The 26,209-nt window shown below is 42.8% G+C and overlaps 1 protein-coding gene across 1 annotated transcript; it reads right to left on the bottom strand.

The window, feature by feature from the left end:
• Positions 1-410: 410 nt before the first annotated feature.
• LOC110529791 (homeobox protein Meis2) lies at positions 411-17,584 on the bottom strand. The gene is made up of 13 exons (XM_021612323.2): positions 16,982-17,584; positions 16,471-16,703; positions 15,947-16,088; positions 15,678-15,728; positions 14,975-15,025; positions 14,628-14,774; positions 11,749-11,863; positions 7,286-7,425; positions 4,881-4,957; positions 3,717-3,775; positions 3,397-3,486; positions 2,507-2,604; positions 411-1,353 (listed from the first exon to the last, which is right to left on the bottom strand). Exons 1-12 carry the CDS (start codon positions 16,997-16,999, stop codon positions 2,546-2,548), a joined length of 1,182 nt encoding a protein of 393 aa, XP_021467998.1. The 5' UTR covers positions 17,000-17,584; the 3' UTR covers positions 411-1,353; positions 2,507-2,545.
• Positions 17,585-26,209: the final 8,625 nt, after the last annotated feature.

Below are 26,209 nucleotides of genomic sequence, written 5' to 3' on the forward strand. Positions count from 1 at the left end.
GTAGTCCTAGGTCATCCATCATTTCTGTCAGCCTCAATCGAGTAAGAAAACAGCGACAGCAACTTCGTCCCATATCGACCAAAACTGTAACTTGACCTCATGTGTGAATACGAATTGTGTGTTATTACGAAAATCATTTTAATTTACAAAGATATGCGGTATTTCATAAATGTTTACCATAGATACAAAGCAGGAGGTAGCTAATGTGCAAATAACCACCAAACACCAGCAAAAAAAAGAATGCATTCAGCTCTTAATGTTATCCAAATGAATTGGGTCACAATATCATACGTTGTACAAAATATGATTAACTCAAGGCATACCTCTTCTTTTTCTCCCCAAAAGGTTATTCATTTCCCAGGTGAAAGGGAATATGTGCTGAAAAAAAGATTCCTCCAAAAGATTTGAGGTCAAGTTTTAAAATGAGTTTTTATTTTGGTTTTTAGTGTAGAAACCCATCCCTTCTTCCTGTGTGCTATAAAACTATTTGAATGCGATCTAAATGGTCAGTCCAGGATCCACCTTACCAGTATGGAGTCAGTTCATCAGCTCTTTCAGTCTTATAAAAATCGGGCTTGGTATTTTACTGGGAGCTGGATGGAGCTGCAAACTCTGAGTCAATCTCTCTCTCTCTCTCTCTCTCTTCCACAGCACATGAAGGTGGGATCAGTGATAAACTCTCACGCTATAAACTAGTGATCACAAAAGCACAAACATGGACAGAACAGTCAAATGAAAAAGCACAAGTCTATACACCACAACAGCTATTAAAAGTCTTAGTCGCCATCATCTTTTTAGATATTCCACAGTGGTTGTTTTCAAATGGTGTGCTCATAGGATGTAGTGTGTGTGTGTGTGTGAGAATATGTGTGTGTGTGTGTGTGTGTGTGTGAACATGTGTAAGTGAGCGTATGTATGTGTGTGTGTGTGGGCTGTGTGTATGTACAATTGTGACAATAGATCTTGAGCAAATACTTGAAAGTTCTTGTCCCAATGGTCCACCATTGTAGAAAAATAAATAAATAATTTAAAAAAGAAAACTAATTTGTCAAAATGTTGTTGAGGTCATTTTAGCTTCTGTTGTTCATTCAGAAGTATTTTGTTGTTGTTGTCTGTAAATGTTGTTGTTTATTCCTAGATCCTGGTCTTCCTCCAGCCATGGGGTTAGTTAGTAAAGGTCAATGTGGGCAGGGTCTGTACAGGTGTGGGTTGTCCCAGGGTAGGTGTGGTCCTCTATGCTCCAGTGCGATTGTGAGGTGGGCGTGGTCAGATGATGGGTGTGACTTGGGCGGAGTCACGCTTTCATTGGACCACGCGGCAGGATGGAATTTTCCCTGAGCCAACCACGGAGGCCTGTCACACAAAGAAGAAGCCTGGGTCAGTCTCTTACAGAAAAACAAATATGGAACCTAAACCTTAGAAATTAAAGACAAAGCCACACATGACAGAGGCAAATTTAGGCCTTACAACATATACATACACTGGGACAGTGCTGGTTATTTGGTGTAATTCTTAAGGGTTCCCTAATAGACTGTTATGGCTCTGACTCCCATCATGCATAGGATAACCACATATTACTGCAACACAACCCCACATGGATCCTTGGGTAAATTTACTGCCATCACAATCAGCATACGGTCTCACTACAGATTAAATTAGGTGAGGAGAACAGCCTCCTGTATTACGCCATTACAGTAATCGGTCAATGATCATTCAATGAGAAATGATTGGATGAAACAGTCAAAAAAAATATATTGCCAACATTTATTCAGCTTGAGTGCATAAGATGTCTATGTGGGCTGTATTTAAAATGTAGGCGATGTGCCGTCGCTGCAATCACCATCATGCTCTTTGGACTTCATTAGCAAAATCTGTGGATTATCGGGAAGGGAAAGGGGCTGTGTTGGCGGAATTGGCGCCCAGTGAAAAGTGAGGCAAACGCGGGGTTCCCTATTTACATATAAAGAGCTCAATTAATCAAGGTAAGTGTCATTATAGCGTGGCTCATTGAGCAGTGGAGTGTGGGTGTTAAATAAAATACGGTGAGCTCCAGTGCCTCCGGCAGGCGATACATCTTGATTTGTGAACTGTCAGCAGGGCTAGAGAGCTGATAGGGCTGGAGGGGGACAGAGGGAGTCGAGAACCCCACACTCTTAATCATATTGGGCCCCGAGAAGGAGATGAGAGGAGGACGGAGAGAGGAGAAAAATGGAGAAAGAGAGAGAGATGGAGTGATGGAGAAGGATCGAGGAACGATTGAGGAAAGGGGTGAGAAGGAGGAGAGAGAGAGCAATAATTTTTTTTTTTAAATAGATGGGGTGTTGTGGAGGAATAGGGGTACGATTGAGGCGAGGGGTGAAGAGGAGAGGAGTAGTGAGGAGGGAGTGGGAGAAAGAGAGAGATTGAGAAAGAGAGAGAGTGATGGAGAGGAATAAAGAAACAGCAGAGGCAGGCAGGCTTGTGGGTGACAAAGGTAGCAGGGGAGAGAGATTAAGGCAGTGCTTACTTCACCATCTTCTTCAGGCTTGCCTTGGTTGGAGAGGGTTTACATGTAGTGCCACTGTCCATCCATGCCCATATTCATTCCCATGCCACCCATTGGTCCTGCAGAATGAGTGACAGAGAGAGGAACCAATTACATGATGCAATATACACAGGTTCATATAAAACTCTGCAATATTTAACCCATGACTAGACAAACAGAACCAAAACTGATTCCAGGCTACATTGGTAGAAAGGAACAAATAACCAGTGGTGTAAAGTATTTAAGTAATACTTTAAAGTATTTTTACTTAATTATTTTTTTGGTGTATCTGTACTTTACCATTTATATTTTTGACAACTTTTACTTTTATTTCACTACATTCCAAAAGAAAATAATGTACTTTTTACTCTATACATTTTCCCTGACACCCAAAAGTACGTGACATTTTGAATGCTTAGCAGGACAGGACGATTATCAAATTCACGCACTTATCAAGAGAACATCCCTGGTCATCCCTACTGCCTCTGATCTGTCGGACTGACTAAACACAAATACTCTGTTTGTAAATTATATCTTAGTGTTGGAGTGTGCCCCTGGCTATTCGTAACTAAAAAAAAAGACACGAAAATGGTGCCATCTGGTTGGTTTAATATAGGGAATTTGAAATTATTTATACTTTTACTGTCACTCCTTAGGTATATTTTAAGAATATTTTTGCAATTATATTTACTTTTGATACTTAAGCATATTTTAAACCACATACTTTTAGACTTTTACTCAAGTAGTATTTTACTGGGTGACTCACTGGGTGGTTCATTTTCCATTAAGGTATCTTTACTTTTACTCAAGTATGACAATACAGTACTTTTCCCACCACTGCATATGACATGGTGAGAATAAAGGTTGCTTACCGCCAGGTCGAATTCCCATGTGCTGCTGTCCGTCGAGTACAAAGCCTCCCATTGGTTGACCGTCAGGGCTGTATGCTGTCCCCTGGCCCACTGTGGATGTAAAAAAAAAAACAGAAATGGGTCAAAATAGAGATATAATACTAGATTAGTATGTTTAGAGGCCATAAAACAGAAGAGATACACCATAACAATAAAAGTGGCCTTCAAAAAAATCATTATCTACATAAAAAATAATCATATAGTACAATTAAATATATGACAGAGCAACATTATCATCTCATCGTATTATTATCAATTAACAAATGTAAGTTATGGTTAACCTGTTCTGTTAGACTGGTCAATCATAGGCTGTACTATTCTCCTCCTGGCGTTGATGAACCTGGAGAGATAGGGAAGATAGAAATGGAGAGAAAATTCCAATCACTGTCCGGACGAACATGGACTATACAGTTCACAAAGCTTCTCCTTGCTTTAGATCTCCTTTGCATTTATCTCCCGGGTCTACTTAAGATAATCTTACACAATCAAAGCATTCAGAAATCAAACAGAGTGTGACAATTTCCTTACCCTAGTTTTACTAGCGTACTAATCTCTCGTGATCTAGGGTGTTAGGAGAAAGCCACATACAGCATCTTACCAAGACTATTGATTTGGGTTTAGCCACTTTAGCCTTGGGCTGTGATAAGGCTAAACGTTTTGCCAATTTTGGGCAGAGACGTACCACTACCCAAAAGAACGGACAGCTTGGAAAAACTAAGCATTTGCCTGCTTTGATAAGTGTATTGAAGTTGATCCATGAGAAAAATCCATAGACTTCTTAACTCCTTGGGATTAGAGGTGCACGTCTATGTAATTAGGTCCGTTGAGAATCTGATACGCTTAAAAAAAAAGACCCTACCATGGGATTCTGGGACGGGGGAGGATTAATCGCGAGAAGCCAATGTCATCTCAATGAATCCAAAACTGTGTAAGCCCCAAATAAAATGATTCCTTTTAGATGACACACCAGAACTGTATCCTCAAAACCAAATCCCCCCGTCTCTGTTCCTCTTTCCCAAAATATGCTAAGCCATCTACAAAGGGGCAAGGGTGCTGGGCCTTAAATATACTTTAATCCATCATGTTATACATGTAAAATGAGGCTGGGGGATCGTGTGGGGAGGAGGGACACACACACACACACACACCTCCCCTTTAAAGTTTCAGTGTGTCCACCAGACAGTGAATATAGATAGAGCATGTAAAACAGTTCCATTTCAGTTCCATTTCCAAAGAGCTGAGCTTAGAACGTCTCTGCTTCTCCTAAAACATGGCTGTAGTGTAGTTGCAAATGAGAGCATATTCACCAGTGCTGGGAGGAGGCAAGAAGGAAAGACAAAAAGGAAGAAGGAAAGGACAGACATAAAGAAGGAAAGGAAGAAAGAAGGAGAGAAGGAAGCACAGGGGTTAGGGTTAGAGTGGGGACATAGGGGTTAGCTACTCACCAGTTGTTCACTTGCAGGATGGTGAGGCCTGTGTCCTGTGCTAGCTGCTTCTTCTGTTCCTCTGAAGGATAGGGGTGCTGTGGTAAACAGAGGACAGAAAGGAAGAGTCTGTGCTTCAGTCAAAAAAAGAACACCCAGCTTGCATTCATTTCGAATGATCACGTCTAGAATGAAACCCTGAAACACCCTTTAAAGGGAAAGTCGCTCAGGAAATGTAGTCAAGCCCTGTGACCGACTCCCATCCACAGTGATCCTTGGCACATATACACACACACACACACACACACACGTCTCTCTCTCTCTAGTTAGCATAAGCACAAGTGAACAACCAAGACTGACCACTGCTTGGCCCCAGCCCCAAACACTTTGGGCTTAAAGCGTGTGGCATTGTTTGACATTATTTGACATTATTTGACAAATGATCAGATGCGATACAAAGGGACACAATTGCCGCCTTTGTTAGGGCCTGAATAGGGGCCCCGGCCCCTGTCTCCCTGTCCCTGCCTCTCCGCTGGCGGTGTGACAGAGGGAGGAGGGTGGCAGATGGCAGACAGAGGTGACCCATGTACAGGGTACAGGGTCGGAGGCGCGTCCCCATTTTGGCGCTGTCAGGGCCGCAGCCACCTCCTGTGGTCATCGGGTGAAGGATGAGCTTCCAAGCACTTCATTTTTAAACAAGGCTTTCAGGCACACACATGTATACACACACTCAGTCACACAAGCGCGCACACACATGCAAGCATATACCACACACACACACAGAAACCGACATGGTAGTGACAAAGGCCACTGTTACCAAGTGATCGTCATGGTCACCTCCCAGCTTGGTGGCTGACAGTCTAGTGACGGATGGCTCAGTGCTCCTCCCTCAACCCAGCAGAACCCCTCTGTCTAAAAAAATAAAGAAAACACTTTGCTAATGTCCCACAGACTGTTGTCACGTTGGGGCCTCTCTCCAATGTACAACCGAAACTTACTCAGGTCACTCTGGGGCAACCTGTCATTGAGCTGTGGACTTAATCCTTTTTATCTCCAAGCAAAGGAAAGGGTCTCATGGTTGAACAAGAGGACCCTTTTACAGCTGCATTTCAAAACGCAATGTATGTTTGTCGTAACTAATTACATACATTGTCTAGAACAGAGCGTCACAAAGATCTGTCTTCATCGGCATGCATATGGGGGTCTTCAAACAGCGTGGCTCGCATGGAAACCAACAGTTACTGTATGACCATGCTAATGGGCCAATAAGGAATCCTAGAAGTAATGTAAACCTTACACAGCTGCTTTCTCTATAGCTTTGTAGAGGAGGATCGTTAGAGTTCTTTCCTCAGAATAGGGACCACAAAAGCTGGAGGCTAAGACCATCCAGAGAATCCCCCCCCCCCCTCTGTCCCTTCTCCGATGCCAGCCTCAACGGTAAAGTCGGGACAAAACATAATCCGGCTCCTTTCACAATTCACACCCTCCGCGGCCCCGATGAATGCTTGATCGCCTGGGTGTTGCAACTGGACCATTCAGAGGACATTGAGGGGCCCTCACACAGTGTTCACGAGGCACATCCTGCCACGACAAACACTTGTGCTTAACCAATTAGGCTGAAAAGGGGGAACAGAGAGGGGATAATTAAATTAGCCCTTCTTTGCCTCTTCTTTTTTTAACTGGGGAATCTAAAGGTGGGTTTTTAGAGGAAAGGATTGCTGCCTGTACAGGAGCTGTGTGGCCGCTTTTCACCCGGCAACCAAATAAGAGGCTATGAAAACATCTAAGAGCGGGAAGAGGAGAAAAGTAGAAAAACTGAGGAGTAAGAGGCAGTGGCGGCGTCTTTTGGGCCCGTATATAAAAGGTGAAACTCTCCTCATTGAGGATTGGTTGGAAGTCGCTGGAATGTGAGCTAGTCCTTTCACTTTGGGAAAGTAGCCTATTCTGTTTTTGTAAAATGTAGTTCAGACGCTGAGTAAAGTGGCATCATTCCTAACAAGTGTGGTATGATGGAGAGGCCACGTTTAGACAACATACGCTACTTGTCTTTTGCACAGCTCTCTGTGCCTTTGTCTCAATGACTGTTCTCACTAAGAAAACATCCGAGAGAAAACGGCTCGGCGAAGGACTACAAAGCCACAGGCCGACGCCCTTGTGTTGTTGCGCATTGAGTGTTGGATGCAAGACCTTCAGTTCTCAACCGTTATTACTATTGCCCCTAGGGGTACTTGGCCTACTCTCAGGGAGTACTAGACAAGAGCCATAAGATATGTACAAAACATAGGCTTCGTGGTTAAATTGATAATAGTCATGACCAGTTGCACCTGACGGTGTGATTGGTGTACAATAACCAAAAAAAGGTTGAGAACCACAAGCATGAAGGGAGAATGTCTGGCGCTGGTGTTAGGCTCGGCCTGCCGTCTTACCGTAAGGTGCTGGAAGAGCCACGCTCGCATGATATTGGTGGCCACTTTGGGGAAGATGCCTCTCTTCTTCTGCCGCTTCTTGTCCTGGTCGTCCTCGTCCCCTGTGCCCGGTGATGCAAGGCTGTTGTCGAGGCCGTCTCCTGCGATAAGAGCAAGAAGAAAGAGAAGAGAGGTGGCGGGATACGTTAGGAGAGAGAAGGCTTTCATTTCGGCACGTCACCGCCATTCGCCACGAACACACATTAAAAGTGCAGCAGAGGTCTAGGGCATGGCAACAGCATAGCAACACAATATTCCACATTTGCATCTCCTCATCCACACTCTGCTACAGTGTCTGGATATTGAAGAGAGGTTCATACAGTATACTGTATTGAGAGACCGCGATAAAAAAGCCAGGCTATTAACTCAATCTGAGCTACAAGTTTGACATGAAGTAATGACTGCGGGATCCGGGCTGTACACTTGACATGAATAATGACTGTTAGTGCTGTGGCCGGACACAATGCGCAGGCAGCAGCGTATTTATTTATATACACCGCTGTTTGATATAGACTAATGATTTGGTTATAAAAAAAGAAAAACACGAACAATAACAAAAACATCAGTTGTAACCTCATGGTTAAAGCTATGAGAGGACAATAACATATCAAACATTTGGCTAGGGATGTGTTGGTGGGTGGATGGGGGGGGGGTTGTGGTCATTTCCCCTCAAGGCCCCCATGTGTTCAGTGCCCCCCCCCCCCCCCCCCCCCCCCCCCCCCAGTCTGTCTGTGTTGGATTGTCGGACTCACACACACCACCTCTCTCCTCCTGGCATTATTAGCAGGGCATCGTCGTTCGATTTCTGCGGGAACCTTCACACGGATCAAGGCTTCCTTTTAAACTGAGATTTCCGAGGCTTCCGCCCCTGCCCTTGCTCCCCATCACAGCACTCTCTGTGCACTCTCTCCATGTCTCTCCTCCCTTTCCGACATTAATTGTGCATCAGCAGAGATGATTTACTTTTAACAGTGGTGGTTATTTTTCTTGCCCTCTGGGCAGAGATGCCTTGAAAGCCTGCCTGGAGGGCATGTGAATAATGTATCTGAGAGACCCCTCCCCCAGGGCGGGACAGGAACCCTACTTTTCTTAGGATTCACCCTGGCATGTCTTTTTGTTTTTGGGGATGCATCAATCAAAGGGGCTTCTATATATGCGCCCATATTCATGCATAAATATTTAAGCTAATGAATATTGACATTAAAAAGGATGAGTTGGACTGAGTGGGTTGGGACGGGGGTGAGGGGAGAGAGAGGAGGGGGGGTGGGAGTTTTGACGGATGGTGTAATCTGTGGACCGGACAGGGCATAGGTGATGCTTCACTTTGTTCTCCATACGCCACCTTCTCTGTCTGTAGATGTTATAACAAGTTGTTATAACAGTTTTATTCTCTAAGGAAATGATGAGGTTTGTTGTGGGTGCAGAGTACTTGAAGGATGGTGTTGAAGACATCTGTCATTTCAGAGAGGACAATTAGTATCCTGTCTCACAGGCTGGGAGAAACACCACTCAAGACATGCCTTCAATGGTGAAATAATCAATACAAACTATGCCAATCAATCATTAAATGCTCGGGCTTAGCTGGAAATCAAAATGACCAAAACCAATATTGGTCATTTGAAGTCATTTTGTCCTTGAAGCAAATAACTGAAAAAAAGAAAGACAGAACTCACTAGCACGGCCTAATTATATCTAAGGAACATCAAGCCCCCTCCTCCTCTCCCCCATCCTTCTCTTTTTTCCTGCTCCAGAGAGGGAAGGCCTAAGGGCAGATCCTCCGCTACGCTAATCGCTTCTGACTGTTCCCTGGCAACTCAGCCAATCTAACCAGTGTGATGGTGCACTACTTGCAAAGTTGTATCCATGGAACTCTCCTCCCGTGACCTAGCCCCCTTCGCCTGCCTGCTTGCCCAGCTCCCTCCCTGCATGCCCCAGTGTCTACACGCGTAACATAGAGGAGGGGGGGGGGGGGGGGACCTGCTGCCGCAAGGAAAGCTGGAGTATTGCCTCAGGCGCTTTAGGAAAAACAGTACCCTAAGATATGAAGAAGAGTAGCATCCTTGTCTGGCTTCCGCTTCCACCCCCTCACCACTTCCCTACCTCTTTTTCTTTTTATCTCTTCCTCTCGCTCATCAACAACAGCAGAAACCCGTTTTCCTACAGTCAGGTATAAACTGGGACAACTAGAGGCAAGAGAATCCACATGATGACATGTCCATACAAGACAAAGTGCAGGGTGGGCTACTAGCTAGCAGAACTGATTGCTGTATCCCGGTCCTGCATCGGTGATGCGAGCCCAGTGCAGCTTGCTTAATGAGCTCACCGGGACCTGATCCATCACCAGTGACACTTCTCAGCCCTCCTGTTATTACCCATGATGCACGCTGCTAAATGGGAGCTGCTGTCTGGCAGCTTGCCAAAACACGGCGAATCCATAGCGTGAAGATCTTGATAATTGCTGAATCTTCTCCCCAGATCACGAGTATGTCTAGAACTGTGCCTTCCGTAGGCCTATATCCTATTGATGGCGAGTGGTGATTGATAAGGGTTAGATATAGTTCTCCTGTCTCACTCCCTTGTTATTTGTGAGAACATTTTGTGACAGGTTCTATAGGGACATTAGCCTGCAATGTCATTGCTGTTCTTCAGTGGAATCCGGAGGAGACTAAAAGATGCACTGACTGCATCCTGTTTCTTCCTTCTCTGCATTCCCCTCTTGTACAGGCGCTTTGCAGCAGCTAGCGCCCCTTGGGTTCCTTTCCTTTCCTTTTTGCCTTTGTCATGGACATTCAAAACCCCTCCCCCCCCAAAAAAACATTCCTAGGATATCTCAGCCTTTTTAGCTCTGCCCCTGTGCCCCATCTGAGAGAGTCACCCTGGGGGAGGTGTTATCAAAGAGAAAGCCCTCTGCATATCACACAGCTTACAAGGAAACAACCAAAGACTGTATAAGCCATGGGTTAGCGGTTAGCCACATGGCTAACATAGCCACAAAGCCATAACCATACCACCACCAACTAACCACATACCTGTGGTTGATACTACACGACAATCACACAGCAACCAACCATAAGGCTCCCCGATTAGTTAAGATTGTAGGTTAACCCTTTAAAAGGCTTTTATCATTGGCCCAGAAAACATGACAAATGTCCATTAGGACAATAGGAGCTCCCTCATAGTAGCAGGTGCTTTGAAGAGCATCGGTAATCTCCTACCCAGGTCTGCACTACTGACGTAAGGGCCCCACTTTGGCCCCCAGTTCCCTTCCTATGTTAAAAGTGTTTGCTTTCCTCATCCCCTTGAATGAGAAAAGGGGATGAAAACAAGGGATGGAAACGAGGGATGGAAAAAAGGGCAAAGGGGCCCTAGGAGGAGCACGAGGAGCAGCAGGTAGGCACGGCAGCATCAGATCCTGCTACCAGGGGCTTTTTCTCCTCTTTGTTCATCCATACATAAAAAGTGGCTCTCTCGGCAGGGGGGGATTGTGCTTCCCCCGTCCTCTATGCATTCTCTACCCAGGTCAAAAGGGCAGGGAGGCATGGACCTTGGGTGTTCCCCTGCTGTTGTTTAAAAAAAAGCCCTCCCGAGGAACCAAGGAAAAAGCCGTTCGCACCCATCCTCATCCCCTCGCTTTGCTGACATACAAGTCAGATACACAGTGTTACTGTCTTAAAGCATCCAATTACATTACAAATCACGCAGGCAGGGATATTAAGTGCAATTTGTTTGACATGTTTTCAGATAGTTAGGATAAGTGAAGAAACTCTGGTAAAATCAGAGGAGGAAGAGAATTAATCTGTGTTTCTGACTGTCCTTTCATCCTCCGAATTGCTGTTGTCTTGCAAAGCATCCTCCCATTGTTTAGCTCAATGCCCTGGCTATTGATGCCTGATGGGCAGAGGGTGGTAAGTTGCTTTAAAGTCTATTCTATTTTTACTGTGGCCATAGGAGATACAAAGAAAAACAAGTCATAAAACCCTTATAGCCTCCACTGAGCAAATCACAGGCCAAATTAACAGCCGGCACACGGACAGCAACCCAAGTAGGCTACACTACAGCAATGCCCGGCAGAATCATGCAAAACCAGTAATTGGCAGTAATGACACTCATCAGACAAGCCATCATATAACAGAGACCAGATTAAACTATATAACTATTTCCATAACCTGACCTGGATAAGTGATAAACCACAAAGTCACTATCAAAACTCAATCAAATAGCTGTTGATTCAACAACAATCTCTTATCAACTTTATCTGAATGATAAGTATAGAGCAACAACAACCGCTTATCATTAGGATCTCTGGAAAGACTAAGTTTACCCTATAGCCTACAAAGAAAATACCATTGCCTTTGTATGGGGTCAGCACTGAGGTCAACCTTTGATATGGAGTTGAGTCTAAAGAGAAGCTGTGGGTCTCTTACCGAGTTCACTGCTGTTGTCCCCACTCTGGGAGACGTGGCCCCCGCTGGAGGGCCCCGGGGTGCCCACAGAAGGCGTGGAGTGGGCGTCTTCCAGGTCTCTCCAGGACGCCGGGTTCTGGGGTCCACAGAGGTTCATCGGGTCATAAACATATCCCACATCCCGGCCACACACCAGGAGAGGAGGGAGAGAGAGAGATCACATTAGAGAGCAGTGGAACAGTATGCCATTACTCAATATCAATGTAAATCCCGGACACACGCATGCACCGCTTCTCTCTCTCCTCATTATTAGCCGATATACCACAGCACACAATATGGAACAATCTGACCCTGACCTCAATAAGAAAATAGAACAAGATCCAAACAATCGATAATCCCAAACTCTAAGTTACCATTTTCCCTGAAACTGAGATGGCCCCCCCAAAAAAGAACAAACAAAAACGAATAGAGCTTATATTCAGCTAAACCTGCTAATACTGTAGAGCAAAACCGATCAGCATCAGAGCTCCAGCAACACTCCTCCCTATCCTGATTCAGAAGCCCAGTATCTGTCCGAACCCCTATTTATTGGGCCATATAAGGGCAGGGACCATGGTACTTAGACAGACTTAAGCTGAGGGCCAAACAGCAGAGCAACCTCTTCAGCCTCCTGGCTGTCAGCTGTTTGCCGGATGGTACTCAGATGAAGAGCTCAGCCAACGACAAGAATAATCACGGCAACAATGGCAGCGCAGTGTGAATGAGGCCTCTCGACGAGCTCGACGAGCAGGCCCCCTTTTCCATCCCAACACACAGTAATTAGAAAGCTGTTTGTGTGGCATCCCCATTCAAAGTGCCATGTGTTTCCACGTTTATCAAGCAAAACGACGGGGGTTCTTTACCCACACGCACTCCAGCTGTTAAGATGGCATTAATTACTGATACAGTGTGGTCCATCGTTCTTTAAAATGTATCATAAAAACTGAGACCCATAAAGGCAGAGAAGTTGATGAGGTAAGTATAAGACATTACGATATCCGGATTGCTTTCTCAACTCACATGATCTTCAAATCATATAAAAAAATGGCAGTATCAACTAGCTGGTTAACCTGATTCAAATATAACATTTTCAAGCCAGTCGTACCTTAACTCAAATGAGTATTATCACTCGGCACATGTGCGATATAAACATGGATATAAAAAGGTGCTGTCTCTTGGCTATAGGCTGGGTTGTGCACTCAAATAGGGAGATGAGCTCACATTTGCATAAGAGCAGGGGATGGCAAAAGAGAGGCAGAACTTGATGTCACTTAGAGAAGCATACTCAGACCAATATATTTTCTTGCCCTCACACATTTTATCACTGTGAGGGTTAGCCTTCACTATAGAAATAGAATGAGTAGAGGAAACATAGTTCTAAGCTCCACAATAATTGTTTTTTATTAACTTCTCACACGTACACTAGTTGCTGTTAGTCTCACAAGTCAGAGACTGGAAACGGAGGCTAAAGTTGCCTTTGTCAACACCTAGCTAACATAAAACAAACAGCTGGTGTTTCTTCTCAAACTTGAACTAGGCCCAACATACGGTGTGGTTGGCGTTCACATACAACACTCTGTGTGTATTGCAAGTGCCCTCACACCCAGAGAACTACAGCTCATACATAATGCAGTGGGTGAAGTGGTCCTGTATGGCTCGGGTAGCAGAGTATAGCGCTTGCGACACCAGGATTCTAGGTTTGATTCCCGGGGCCTACCATACATCAAATGTATGCACACATGACTGCAAGTCCTTTTGGAATGAAAACATATATTATATTACGAAGGGAAACTGGATCCCAGGATGACCAGCAGGAAAATGTCCTGTCTTGTCAGATGAATGAACCTTGACAGTGTTTGTTTGTGTCTACAACCGCCGAATCAACAAAGTGCAACATCATCCAAAAATGGAAGTGACTGTGGACAGTGGATAGCATTTATTTTGGCTTACTTCCGAAAAATCGACTGTACATGACAGTAATCTAATATGAGGAATCTCCCCAACAAAGTTCCTGCCATTGCTTCAATGCTAAGGTTAAGGAACCGTGCCATCTGAGATGACATGTGTGACAGGGGGAGTGGGTATTGGGAAGAGGAAGAGCCAGAGTAGGGGGCACCCTATGGGCACATGAATTGACAAAGACCCCCCTCTTTACTGACAATAATAATCTGATTGGATTCGCATTCAAGTGTAAAATCAAAACACTAGAAGGGGAAGGAGAGGAGAAAGATCCATTACCATTACCTCAAAGTAAAAACATCAAAAATGCAATTTAGGAAAGAATAGAAAATTGACTTAGGAAATTTCTAATAAGCACATTCTCATCTAATACACAACATATGCCATTGGCAGACGCTTTTATCCAAAGCGGCTTACAGTCATGCGTGCAAACAATTGTAATTCTCTCTCGCTCACTCTCTGATAAACAGATAAAGTAGATGATTTATACAATAGAGCAGAAGAAGGTTAAGAACGAAATAAATCGTTCCCTCTCGTATTCCTCCTCTTTTTAAGAAGACACGAAAGCTCTATGAAACTTCCCTACACACCACCAGGACAACATATGAGAACGCACACACATGAATTAAGGGAATGACTGTCTCAGTTTTGCACACACCAATGTGCATTAGATAACGTTTTGCTAATAGGTTATTAATACAAAAATCTTTAATACTAGTAAATTACATTTGACCGTCCGTTTTAAAAGCTGTTGATTACATGTGTTATCTATTAAACTGACTCACAATTACGCACATCTCTTGAAATTATATATTTTGGTACGTCACAAACACCATGTTATTGGGACCACTTGTCAAAAGTAGCACCAATATGTTGGCTAATTTCAAAGCCGAACCACTCACGTGATCTGCTAGATTTGTGGAGGATCCTGTCAGGTCATCGAAGTCAGATTTGCAGCCATCTCGGTCGTCTATGACCAAGTCTATGGGCATTTTGCCTTTCAAACAACTGATGTACCGATGGCAGAAGTTGTCGCAGAGCTCGTGCACCTATTCAATGAAAATTCGTGTTAGCAGCACTCTTAACACAGGACATTCGTGCAGCAGCCAGGTAAACTTTATGCTTAGTGTGTCCGAGTAAAATATATTCAGTTATGAGTACTGTGCGATTATATCGGTGATTGCAGGACGTTTTGACAAAAATATAGAAAAACACAAAAATATAGGTCTACAATACAAACATAATTTACCTTCTCTAATTCCAAAAGATGAAATCGTAATACTTGTATAGCTTGGATCATCTGGAAAAGGAAAATATACGAGTTAGGCTTAATTCATGCTGGCATGTTGATCTCAAATGGATAGTAACTAGCCTATCGTCAATGTCTGATGAAAAGCTCAACAGAAAGAATAAAACGCCCATATTTTCCTATTAACGAGCATATTATAAAACGTCACTAGCTATTCTGAATATATTTTCTTGGTCCTAGAGTCATGAAATGTTCAGAGTACATTGAGGGGAGTTACTGCTTTCAATGAATGTAAAAAAAAAAGAAAATTGGCGAAAACGGAGATGAGGTTTTCATTAGACAGCGACTGCATGAATGCTCAGTGCAGGCATATACAGTAAAGCAAATGATATGTAACAGTATTCTACATGAATTAAAACAATGTATTTTCTTATTCAAATGGATTCAACAGCACAGCAATTGTTCCTAGAGTCCCTGCTTTGGGGATGCCCAAGGCAAGGACCTCCGCGGCTTCCAACTGCAGAGAAACAGAATAGGCTTTGGATAGAAGACTCGTCTGCATTTCCTGTTGCTCCTTCAAATGAACGTTTCGAATATCCGTGTTGTGTTCAAATGAAGTGAACTCAAACAAGCCCATATTACACTATTTATCCAGCTGCGCAATTGATGCGTAAACAGTTGATTTGCAGGTTAACTTGCTTACCAAGTTGTCCAACTCTGGATTCGACGAAAATAACGGTTTCTCTGCACGTATCTATAAAAAAATAAATATATAATATGAGTCTATTGTCTGCATACAGCAATCAGTCCATCAATCGATCAATTAATCAGTCAATCAATCCATCCACCTATCAATCAAACATTAAATAAATGCAGGAAAACATGTTTAACATTTACAGTAACCTTCACAACAATATTATCTGTATCCCTATTTTTGCTGACAAAACGTGGCTTAAACCACAAGTAGCCTACCTGTTTTGCAAAGACAGCGATGTCTTCGTTAAAGGAATCTGACGAGCAGACATCGCCGCCCGCTACTCCAGGCTCCCTCGGTGTGCAGGTCGCCAACTCACACTTTTCAAACACCAGTGCTAGCAGAGGGAATAACGGGTGACTGCAACATGATGGAAATAAAACGTAAATATGTGTTCCCACTTTCCAGGAATATTAGATAAAAACATGTTTTAAGTGGGCTGCATTGCACTTGATCCGTGTTTTATATTTCCGGATGTCCTACAATAGCTGACAAAAGGGAAGTGTCTCCACTCAGAGTAAGGGCCGAATCTTGAGATGCAATATGCTCGTAAAATAGGCCTAGATTTTTTGTTGTTGCGCAAAAATGAATTAAATTTGATTTACTCAATCATGTCAAGTTAGAATTTGGTTCTAACTTCGGACTAAATGCTTTTAAATACTTAACTTGTAACTGTTATTTGTAGGCTATATCAAACATTAGAAAACCCAGTGTAAAACCATGGGAAAAGTCTGATGCACACCCATAGATTTGATCTTTGTCTCTTTTTAGTCCGTCGTTGACAGCGCTGCCCATGCTGCTGGGCATGATGTTGTGGGGTGCGTGGGCTCCATAGTGCTGGGTTGGATGAGGAGGCGGACCGTGGTTCAGGTGGTGGACTTGCGGAAGGGGCCGGGGAGCATGCGGGTCTCCATACATAGACGCCGGGAGTCCAACCCCGTCCATCCCACCACCATAATGGGCCAGCTCATCGTACTGGATGGAGAAATACAGTTAAGTGTGAGAAACTCGAGGACTGTCTGTTGGCATGCTTCTATCACGGATATAAGAGAGGCTACAGGCATTCCCCTCCAAACACAAGCCTTTATGCATGATGATGACAGTAAACATTCATCTAATCAAATTGCCCATGCATGGAAAACAGAACAATGCATCGAATACAGGGTCCAGACTTCTTATGGGTATTCCAAAAGGAAATTGGATTCAGTTTGATCAACTCAGAAATTACACATTGCAAGTGCACTAAGACCTACCCTTTGCGCCATCGACATGCGCTTGTCTTGGAGATACAGAGTGGTAAGAAACAGCTACTGTCTCAGTCCGCAGAGAAGGCGGCGTATGAAGTTGATGCCTTTTACGTCCGATTGAATATTGTAATCCGCAGTGGCAATAAAAAGGAAACCCGCAGCAAGGTGAAGATGTGTATTTTTCAAGAATAATTAATGCAATAGTCTAAATGGCGAAATCACCATGGCGGATAATACTAAGGACCTTCGGTTAAAAGTTTTTCTAATAAGCGCATCGACAACCCTCGTGTGTTGGTCCTACTGTCAATCACCGAGACTGCTTGTCAAGGTAATCTATAGCCCATACAGTTGATAGAACTGATTCGTTCCAGAAGGCCGTATATTGCTTCCAACGCACCGTTTTCCCTGAAAACGAAATGTAGCCTAAGAAGAAAGAACTTCCCAGGACAAACAGGCTATATCGATGCGTCGATCCTCGTGGCCATTGCCTCCTGCTCTGAAATGTGAAGGTGTCAGCGAATGTTTGCAGGTTGGCTGTGAGCGCGCTTATAGGATAGACTGGCTCCACTGATCAGCGGTAGAAGGCGATGACGGAACCTGGAAAGAGGGAGGGTTTAACCAGTCCCATACTGCCAAATAAAGGGGGACTGGAGTAAAGCCCATGACACGCCAACGAATGTTGTTTGCATTGGATAAGGCAGAGGGTGACGCAAAATAACTGTCACATCTTGTCACCAAGGCGGTGAGGATATCCATTGCAATTAGCGCAAGAAAGGAATTTGGTAGATGACAATTCAACACTTTAACTATTCCCTTTGAACGTAACCGTCAAGAAAACTGTACTTATTTGTTTTAATGATCTAACTTTTACAAATGTCTGATTATTTTTAGAGCAGTCTTGAGAAAATATAATTATATTCCACTTTCTGTACTAATGATCAGGGTATAGGCTTACATTATAGCATGCATAGTATAGGCTGTGGATAGGATATAAAACAGGAGTTGAATTTCGGCGCAAATAGCCTCACTCAGCCGTAACATTGGTCACCCAGTCATATTTGGATATACACTCCAAGAAAAAAGGTTCTAGATAGAACCAACAAGGGTTCTAATGCTTGCTTCATATATGGCACCCCTAATGGTTCTATTTATAACCCTTATGTAGGGTTCCATATAGAACCCTTGGGTTCCATATAAGGTTAAATGTGGAACCAATATCGGTTCTTTATAGAACGAGGTGCCATGTATGAAGCAAGCACATAACATTTTTTGGCTCTATCTAGAACCTTTTTTTCTATGAGTGTAGTATATATATAGGTTGAATCGGATATATTTTGGGCACCTATTTTGCTCTTTATGACAGATAATGAGAAGTATGCTTTCCGGTCCAGTGCCAGGATTGGATAACAATGCATCCGTAAACAGAGTTTAGGCTACAGACACTATACATGTATATTGTGGTCGCGCATGAAGAGGTTGTGTTTCAGATTGTAAGAATGCTGTTGGCGTGTTAGCTCGAATTCTCTCTTCCTTTCGAAGTTCCATTCCTCCTTTTTTTTCCGGACAAGTCATGCCTACTGGACCAACATGTGTATAAAGGAATGTTGTGGACAGATAAAGATAGATAGCCTTATAATTTTGTGGTGACAAATACTGCACGTGAAATACATTATGAAACATGCAGATTTGGTGGTAAGGTGTAGTTAGTCCAAGTTTAAATTATTTGTACATGAACACATATCTCCGTGCATTGGCAGTTATGAAATGCATTTACACGTCATATAAACTTTTATTCACATAACATGAAGCCAGTATTTTTAATATGGCTAATAATAGGCATATATTATGATTACATTTGGAAGAACAGGAACATTTTACAATACATGTTACAATTGGAAATGAGTTTCTAATATTTATAAATGAAATGTTCATTTTGTGTTACAAAATGATTTACTTGAGAAAAAAAGAACCCTAAACAGTATACAGTGCCTTTGGAAAGTATCCAGACCTCTTGACTTTTTCACATTTTGTTACGTTACAGCCTTATTCTAAAATTATTTTCATCAATCTACACAGAATACCCCATAATTACAAAGCAAAAATAGTTGTATAATTTTTTTCAAATGTATTACAAATAAAAAAAAACTGAAATATCAGTATCTGAAATGCACTGTCACATTTTAAGTATGCTTAGGGTCATTGTCCTGTTGGAAGGTGAATCTTCATCCCAGTTTGAAGTCCTGAGTGCTCTGGAGCAGGTTTTCATCAAAGATCTCTCTGTACTTTGCTCCATTCATCTTTGCCTCGATCCTGAATAGTCTCCCAGTACCTGCTGCTGAAAAACATCCCCACAGCATGATGCTACCACCACAATGCTTCATCGTAGGGATGTTGCCAGGTTTCCTCCAGACGTGGCACTTGTCATTCAGGCCAAAGATTTCAGTCTTGGTTTCATCAGACCAGAGAATCTTGTTTCTCTTTAGGTGTCATGTGCCTTTTACTGAGGAGTGGCATGCTGCAGAGATGTTTTCCTTCTGTAAGTTTTCTACAGAGGAACTCTAGAGGTCTGTCAGAGTGACCATCGGGTTCTTGGGCACCTCCCTGACCAAGGCCCTTCCATTCCGATTGCTCAGTTTGGCCAGGCGGCCAACTCTAGGAAGAGCCTTGGGGGTTTCAAACTTCTTCCATTTAAGAATGATGGAGGCCATTGTGTTCTTGGGCACCTTCAATGCTGCAGACATTTTTTGGTAGCCTTCCCCTGATCTGTGCCTCGACACAATCTTGTCTCGGCGCTCTATGGACAATTCCTTTCTACCTCAAGGCTTGGTTTTTGCTCTGACATGCACTGTCAATTGTGGGACCTTATAGAGACAGGTGTGTGCCTGTACAAATCATGTCCAATCAATTGCATTTACCACAGGTGGACTCCAATCAAGTTGTAGAAACATCTCAATGGTGATAAATGGAAACAGGATGCACCTGAGCTCAATTTCGAGTCTCATAGCAAAGGGTCTGACAAGGTATGTAAATAAGGTATTTGTTTATTTTTAATACATTTAAAAAAAAAATGCTTTGTCATTATGGGGTATTGTGTGTAGATTGCAGAGATTTGTATTTTTTAAATCCATTTTAGAATAAGGCTGTAACGTGACAAAATGTGGAAAAAGTCAAGGGGTCTGAATACTTTCCGAAGGCACTGTATGCAAAGTTAAATAACAAAATACAAATATTCGCTTTATTATTAGATTGTAGTAAAGAACTGTCCTAGATTTTATTCCACTGAAATGAAATACATGACATGTCAGAAAAGTGCATTGGAGTAGTACAAACTCGATATTAGTGATATAATATGGCCTAAACCATCTTGTTCTAGCTTATGGAGGCAGAAATGTGTTTTATTCCAATGTTTACAATAGAAAATGACCAAATGTCTTGTTTGTTTGTTTAAAATGATTCAAATGTGGAATACAAAAATCAAAAGTTGGCTCTTGGTAAATCTGTTCCCTCTTATAGGACTCCTGCAGGCTAGTGCTGCGTTCATAACCAAGTGGGAAGTGGAAATCTACCACCATAGAACAGGACTCTACATGGATAAAACCTGTTTTGGCACTGACATTGCCATTGAGGGCTACACCATTTTAAAGTAGTCAACTGGGTGGGACTTCCTATGGATGAAGAAAGGGTCACATGATTCCATCCGGGTCATCTGGAGGGATCAGCCAATGAATTATACTTGTGAGCAAACATTCCATAACTGTAGATGGCAGTAAATTACCACCCTTGGCTTTAAACCTGTTCAAATAACACATTCTAGATAGAAGTACAGTACCAGTCAAAAGTTGACACACCTACTCATTCCAGGGTTTTTCTTTATTATTACTATTTTCTACATTGTAGAATAATAGTGAAAACATCAAAACTATTAAATAACACATATGGAATCATGTAGTAACAAAAAAAGTGTTAAACAAATCAAAATGTATCTTATATTTGAGATTCTTCAAAGTAGCCACCCTTTGCCTTGATGACAGTACACTCTTGGCATTCTCTCAACCAGCCAACTGGAATGCTTTTCCAACAGTCTTTTTACAGGGTCAGTGATAGTTGTACTGCACTCCTGGAGCAAATTAGGGTTAGGTGCCTTGCTCAAGGGCACATCAACATACTTTTCACCTTGTCTGCGCATGTCACAGCCGTCAAAAGAAGTGGCCCAAAGTGCAGCGTGGTGAGTGTACATTTCTCTTTTTATTTAAAATGTTGCCAACAAAAACAAGAAAAACAACCGTGAAGCTTACAGGGCTAAGTACCACTAACAAAGTTAACTACCCACACTGAAGGAGGAAAAACAAAAGGGCTACCTAAGTATGATTCCCAACCAGAGACAACGATAGACAGCTGTCCCTGATTGAGAACCATACCCGGCCAAAACATAGAAATAAAGAAACATAGAAAACAAAATATAGAATGCCCACCCAAATCACACCCTGACCAAACCAAAATAGAGACATAAAAAGGCTCTCTCAGGTCAGGTCTGTTAGAGGTAGTTTCCTGTCATGTCAGAAATCCATGCCAAAAGGGGTTTATCTACAGGTAGTAAATCCCCATTTCTCACTTGGTTGTGAACGCAGCATAAGCGGTTTTGTAAGTAGCTAGCCTACTAAAATAATAAGGTTCTGGTCAACAAGAACATTACCTCCCTTCACTGAATGACTCTCCACTTCACTGTATCGGACTCTCCACTTAGAAAATGTAAGCCTGAGTGCTCACAGATTTCGGAAGATCTGTAGGCTAGTCCTATAGCTACCAACTGAAGGCCTACTGGAGCTGATAAGGCTACTCCAATTTCTCTGTAGCATTGAAGAAGCATTAGGAGTCACCTGCCCAAACTTCTGAAGTTAACACATGAAATCAATTGGATCTGAAATGGTTTATGAAATTACTGAATTACATTGCCATCTAGCGTTTAGAGGAAACAAGCCTCCCGGTGTTTGTGAACAATATTTTGTTTTAAATTAGTTAAAATAGTTTTGCCTATAATATATAGGCATTTGGTTATGTGTAATAAATATTATTCATAACCTTATAGAAAACGAACAAAAATACACTAGCAAAAAAAATAATCTTTATATAATTATATTGACAAGCAAATGAAAAACAGCCATTCACTTTTATCTACCTCATTACCAACCGAGTGAGGAAGAAATGAAATAGCCTTAATCATGTGGTCATTTCTTCTTGCAAAACACACTTTTATTATTTATTCTCTTTAAAAATATCATTATGCACTACCCTTTGATATTCTATTCTGGTGAATTATTGAAGGCATATAGGCTATTGGAATTATAAATACACTAACTATAGAGAAATAGGCAAAACATGCATCATGCCTGAGGCTAAATTCTCCCATTGCACATTATTTCCTACTACTCTCCTCCATTTCCTCTGCTCCCCATTTCTCCTCCTTTGTGTTTACCTCCCCACCTCCCCCTCCCACTCTCTCGCCCAGCCAGTGATCTGAATGCAGGCTGATTCAGGGTGTCATGCCTGTCTTAAATGTAATAAATTACCATCTTCCTCATGTCTGAGCATCCTCCAACCTTCCACCATCCAGAAAGCAGGACCCAGGCCAACCACCATCCCTGACCTCCTCGCCCCCCCCCCCACTCCCTATCCTCAGCCCTGGTCTGGCTGCCTCTGTCACCCGTCATCCAGTGCCTCAGTGAGAATCATTAGCGTTGTCAGGACTGGGCCGGGAAAGGAGGCCAGCAGAGACTGGGATGGTGTGTGTGTGTGTGTGTTTGTGTGCGTGCATTTTTAGCTTGCATGCATTTGTATGTGTGTGTGTGTGTGTGTGTGTGTGTGTGTGTGTGTGCACATGCATGCAAATCTGTGTGTATGTGTGTGAGGCAGTGTAGTGGAATGGTACATAGTGTCGTGTCTAGGGAGAGAGGGAGAGATGGAGAGAGGGTGGGTGATGAATGGTAAACAGTATACATGTGGCAGGTCTCAGTGTCTGGGTGAGTGGAGCTGTGCATGGGGCTGTGGATAGGAGAGATGTTGCTGTGTGTACCTGGATGTGTTAACGACCTCTGTGTTGAAGCTCACGCTGTACATTTAAAGATGTCGATCACTGGAAGACAATTATGAATATTGAAAATAATAAAATACTTTTGTTTGTTTATTTATGGTTTCTTTAATATGAATTCATACATTGATACACAATTGTTAGTAACAATACTGCAGATTGTTGTATGTTTACCAAACAGATGGTGAACTGTCAGTATGCAGACTGCATGGCTTCTCCTATAAGTAGTACTACAACCCACAAATAAGCCCAGTGCTCTAAGGGGTTAACACATCCTTTGCTTGCCACAGCATCTGATTATCAATAAGCTCGCTGTGAGACTGAAAATACTGAATGATCTATTGCTTTCTTCATTCTGTTAAAACACCATTCTACACCATCCTATCCTTCACGTAGTGTCTCTGCATGTATGGGAGACACATAAGTGAGTGTTGAGCTCAGAGTGAAGGCAGAGTTCCCACTAACCATAAATCCAGACCATGCCTATTATAAATCCCAGGCCTAATGCAACCCATACGTGCCATTAATCATTCGTATAATCAATCCCATGCACGCCATTAGTCATTAAAGCAAAGCCACGACACACTCTGTCCTCACCTCTTACTTCATCTCCACCGCTATAGAAGATGGAAGACCCCTAAGGAGCGTATGTATGTGTGTGTGTGAGAGAGAGCGAGCCGAGAGGGAGCTTGAGTGTGTATATGTTTCCGTGGTTAGGTATTCGCAAGAGTGTGTGTGTGTGGTGTGGTGTATGCGCTTGCGCGATCACGTGTGTATATTACCCACAAACAGCTTATGAGAGCCTTAGATAAACAGGATGAATGAGAGGAGGCCAGTTTGTGATGCCTCGGAGGCCTATAGAGGTCATTTACTGCATCGTTCAGAGATGCTCATTTCTTTGTCTTAACAGTGTGGGTCACTGATCACTGTGTGATGCCCACATCGATCTCCAGAGGAGAAAGATACACAATAAGATCCTCAATGTTAGCTTGTAATGATTAGCCTGTCATTGTTCTGAGTGGTGAGCCAGGGTGGCGGAGTCCCCTCTAAGGCATGTATGTTTGTGTGTGATTTATAATTGCAACGTGTCTGTGTGCAAGTGTGTGTTACCGCTCACACACACACAAACGAGACATCCAAGACGCATTGTGTGTGTGTGTGTGTGTGTGTGTGTACTCTCCCTTCCTAGTCTGGGTGTCAGTATTAATGAGCCCGGATTTCATTTCCGATGAGCGATTATTTGACTGTTCATTTGGCTAAGATTTATGACAGGCCCTATATCTGTAGCCTGCAGCGCGGGTCTAGTCTTTAATAATAGGAAATGAACACATTAATCACCCTGTAGCAGTCACCCAGCACAGAAAGAGCCAAGCACAGGGAAAAAAAAGTCACCTTATATTCATTCAGAGATCGTAGAAAGCTTATCTCGCACAGCGAGCCGGGAAAAATGACCTGTCTAATTGGATATGATTTAATATCCTGCAATTTTGAAACAAGTGCAGTCTACAAGTGCAACTATGAGGGCCACATCAAATTTCTTGTAGTAGCCGTGAGATCAAAGTTAGCTTGCGTGCTTATCTGCACTCACAGTTGTGTGCTTGGTCAGTTATCAGCACCTCACCACTACCGTGGTAAAAACAGTGGTAAGTAACCACAACAAATCCACAAGATTTACCCAGGGAGGCAGAGTGAAAGAAGCCAAGAAGGTAGAGTTCATTCAAAACAGAAACCCTATGAGTCACACTGCCACCTATCTGTAGACCACACCCCGCAGAGGGCGAGAGTCATGAGATCAGACGCCCGGTCGCTGCCTTTAACAAAAGATCCCAGTAAGTACACAGTAACGATCAACTTTCAAAGGCAGGCAAGCCAGTAGAAGACTATCAGGAAAAAAAAAACAAAAAAAAAACAGGCTCAGCTCAATATTGGTGGGAATAATGGTGAGTTCAATCAGAGTGAGATTGCATTCACCTAGCACAGGTGAGGTGTAACCCTCAAAAGGTGTAGAAAGGATACCGCGACCAATAGCTTTCGCAGATGAGCTAAGCCTTGCTCGGAGTGAACAGTGTGTTCGAAGTATAACAAAAGCCAAATCACTTCTGATAAGGTCACCTCCATGATGCAAATGACAATACTACTAAACCCATCACAGTACATTTTATTCACACTTTTTGAATAAAACTCTTTCTTATTCCACAAAAAAGGCAAGTATTACAGGAAGTTTGACTTTATGGAATTCCTATGCACTGCATTAGAATACGGGTTAGGAATGTGTTGTGTAGGTACACCTCAAATAAAGTGTCACTGAAAAAGGAGCACCAGATATTCCCATGATGTCCCAATAACAAATCCTACCTCCGTATAGTCATTTCCAGTTTTTCCTTGAACCTTTTTCTAAATGGCTAAATATTAGCCAACAATGTTTATCCCAATTGCTACAAAACCTTAGCACCATAAATCCACATCTATGATTCTTTGTATGCCTATGCTTTCTACTGTCAATAAGGATCTGATTGGTCATTAGCCGTTCAACGCGCTGGAGTGTGTTGTTTTCCCCCTCGCCTAGGGAATTGTGGGCTAGAAGCCAGCCGGCTCATTACGGGTCCTTTGGAGCATTTTAATTGTTCATCCTAAACAAAGACTGTTGGTCTCTGCGGCCACTTCTGTTGTGTGCCATGCCTCACACGTTGTGCATGTGTGTGTCCCTCTGCACCACCGCACCCCTCTTCAATATGTACCTGGCGTGGATGTGGGTGTGGAGGGACTGATAGCATTATCCAGTCACTTAGAGGAAGTCTGTGTGGTGTATACAGTCTATTGGTAAAGGACTGTGCAAAACAATGTACCTAACTGTACTCTCATTCATCAGTTTGGATCTATATTGGTTAAGTTATTAACAACAACACATGTGGATTTGATTTGATTTGATTTTGGAGTGTGCAGTTTCCACCTACCTTACTAGGCATAGCTTTAGAGAGGATACATTATCCTGTAATTATTCAATCATTTCATTTCATAACGTAGCATGGATTCACAACTTTAAATAGATAATTAAAGCACGTTATTATCGTCAATAAACTGTGTAATTAAACTATCAGAACCTCAACAGTTCACTTTTCACACAATCAAAATACTATCACTGTAGGTCA

The sequence above is a fragment of the Oncorhynchus mykiss genome, chromosome 8 (assembly GCF_013265735.2).
Source record: "Oncorhynchus mykiss isolate Arlee chromosome 8, USDA_OmykA_1.1, whole genome shotgun sequence".
NCBI classification, from domain to species: Eukaryota; Metazoa; Chordata; class Actinopteri; order Salmoniformes; family Salmonidae; genus Oncorhynchus; species Oncorhynchus mykiss.

Excerpts from the sequence above, each read along its gene's own strand:
- LOC110529791 (XM_021612323.2), bottom strand. Across the intron at positions 4,958-7,285 it reads GGCTCTTCCAGCACCTTACG|CACCCCTATCCTTCAGAGGA; the intron begins GTAAGACGGCAG and ends TGTTTACCACAG. Across the intron at positions 3,776-4,880 it reads ATCCTGCAAGTGAACAACTG|GTTCATCAACGCCAGGAGGA; the intron begins GTGAGTAGCTAA and ends CTATCTCTCCAG.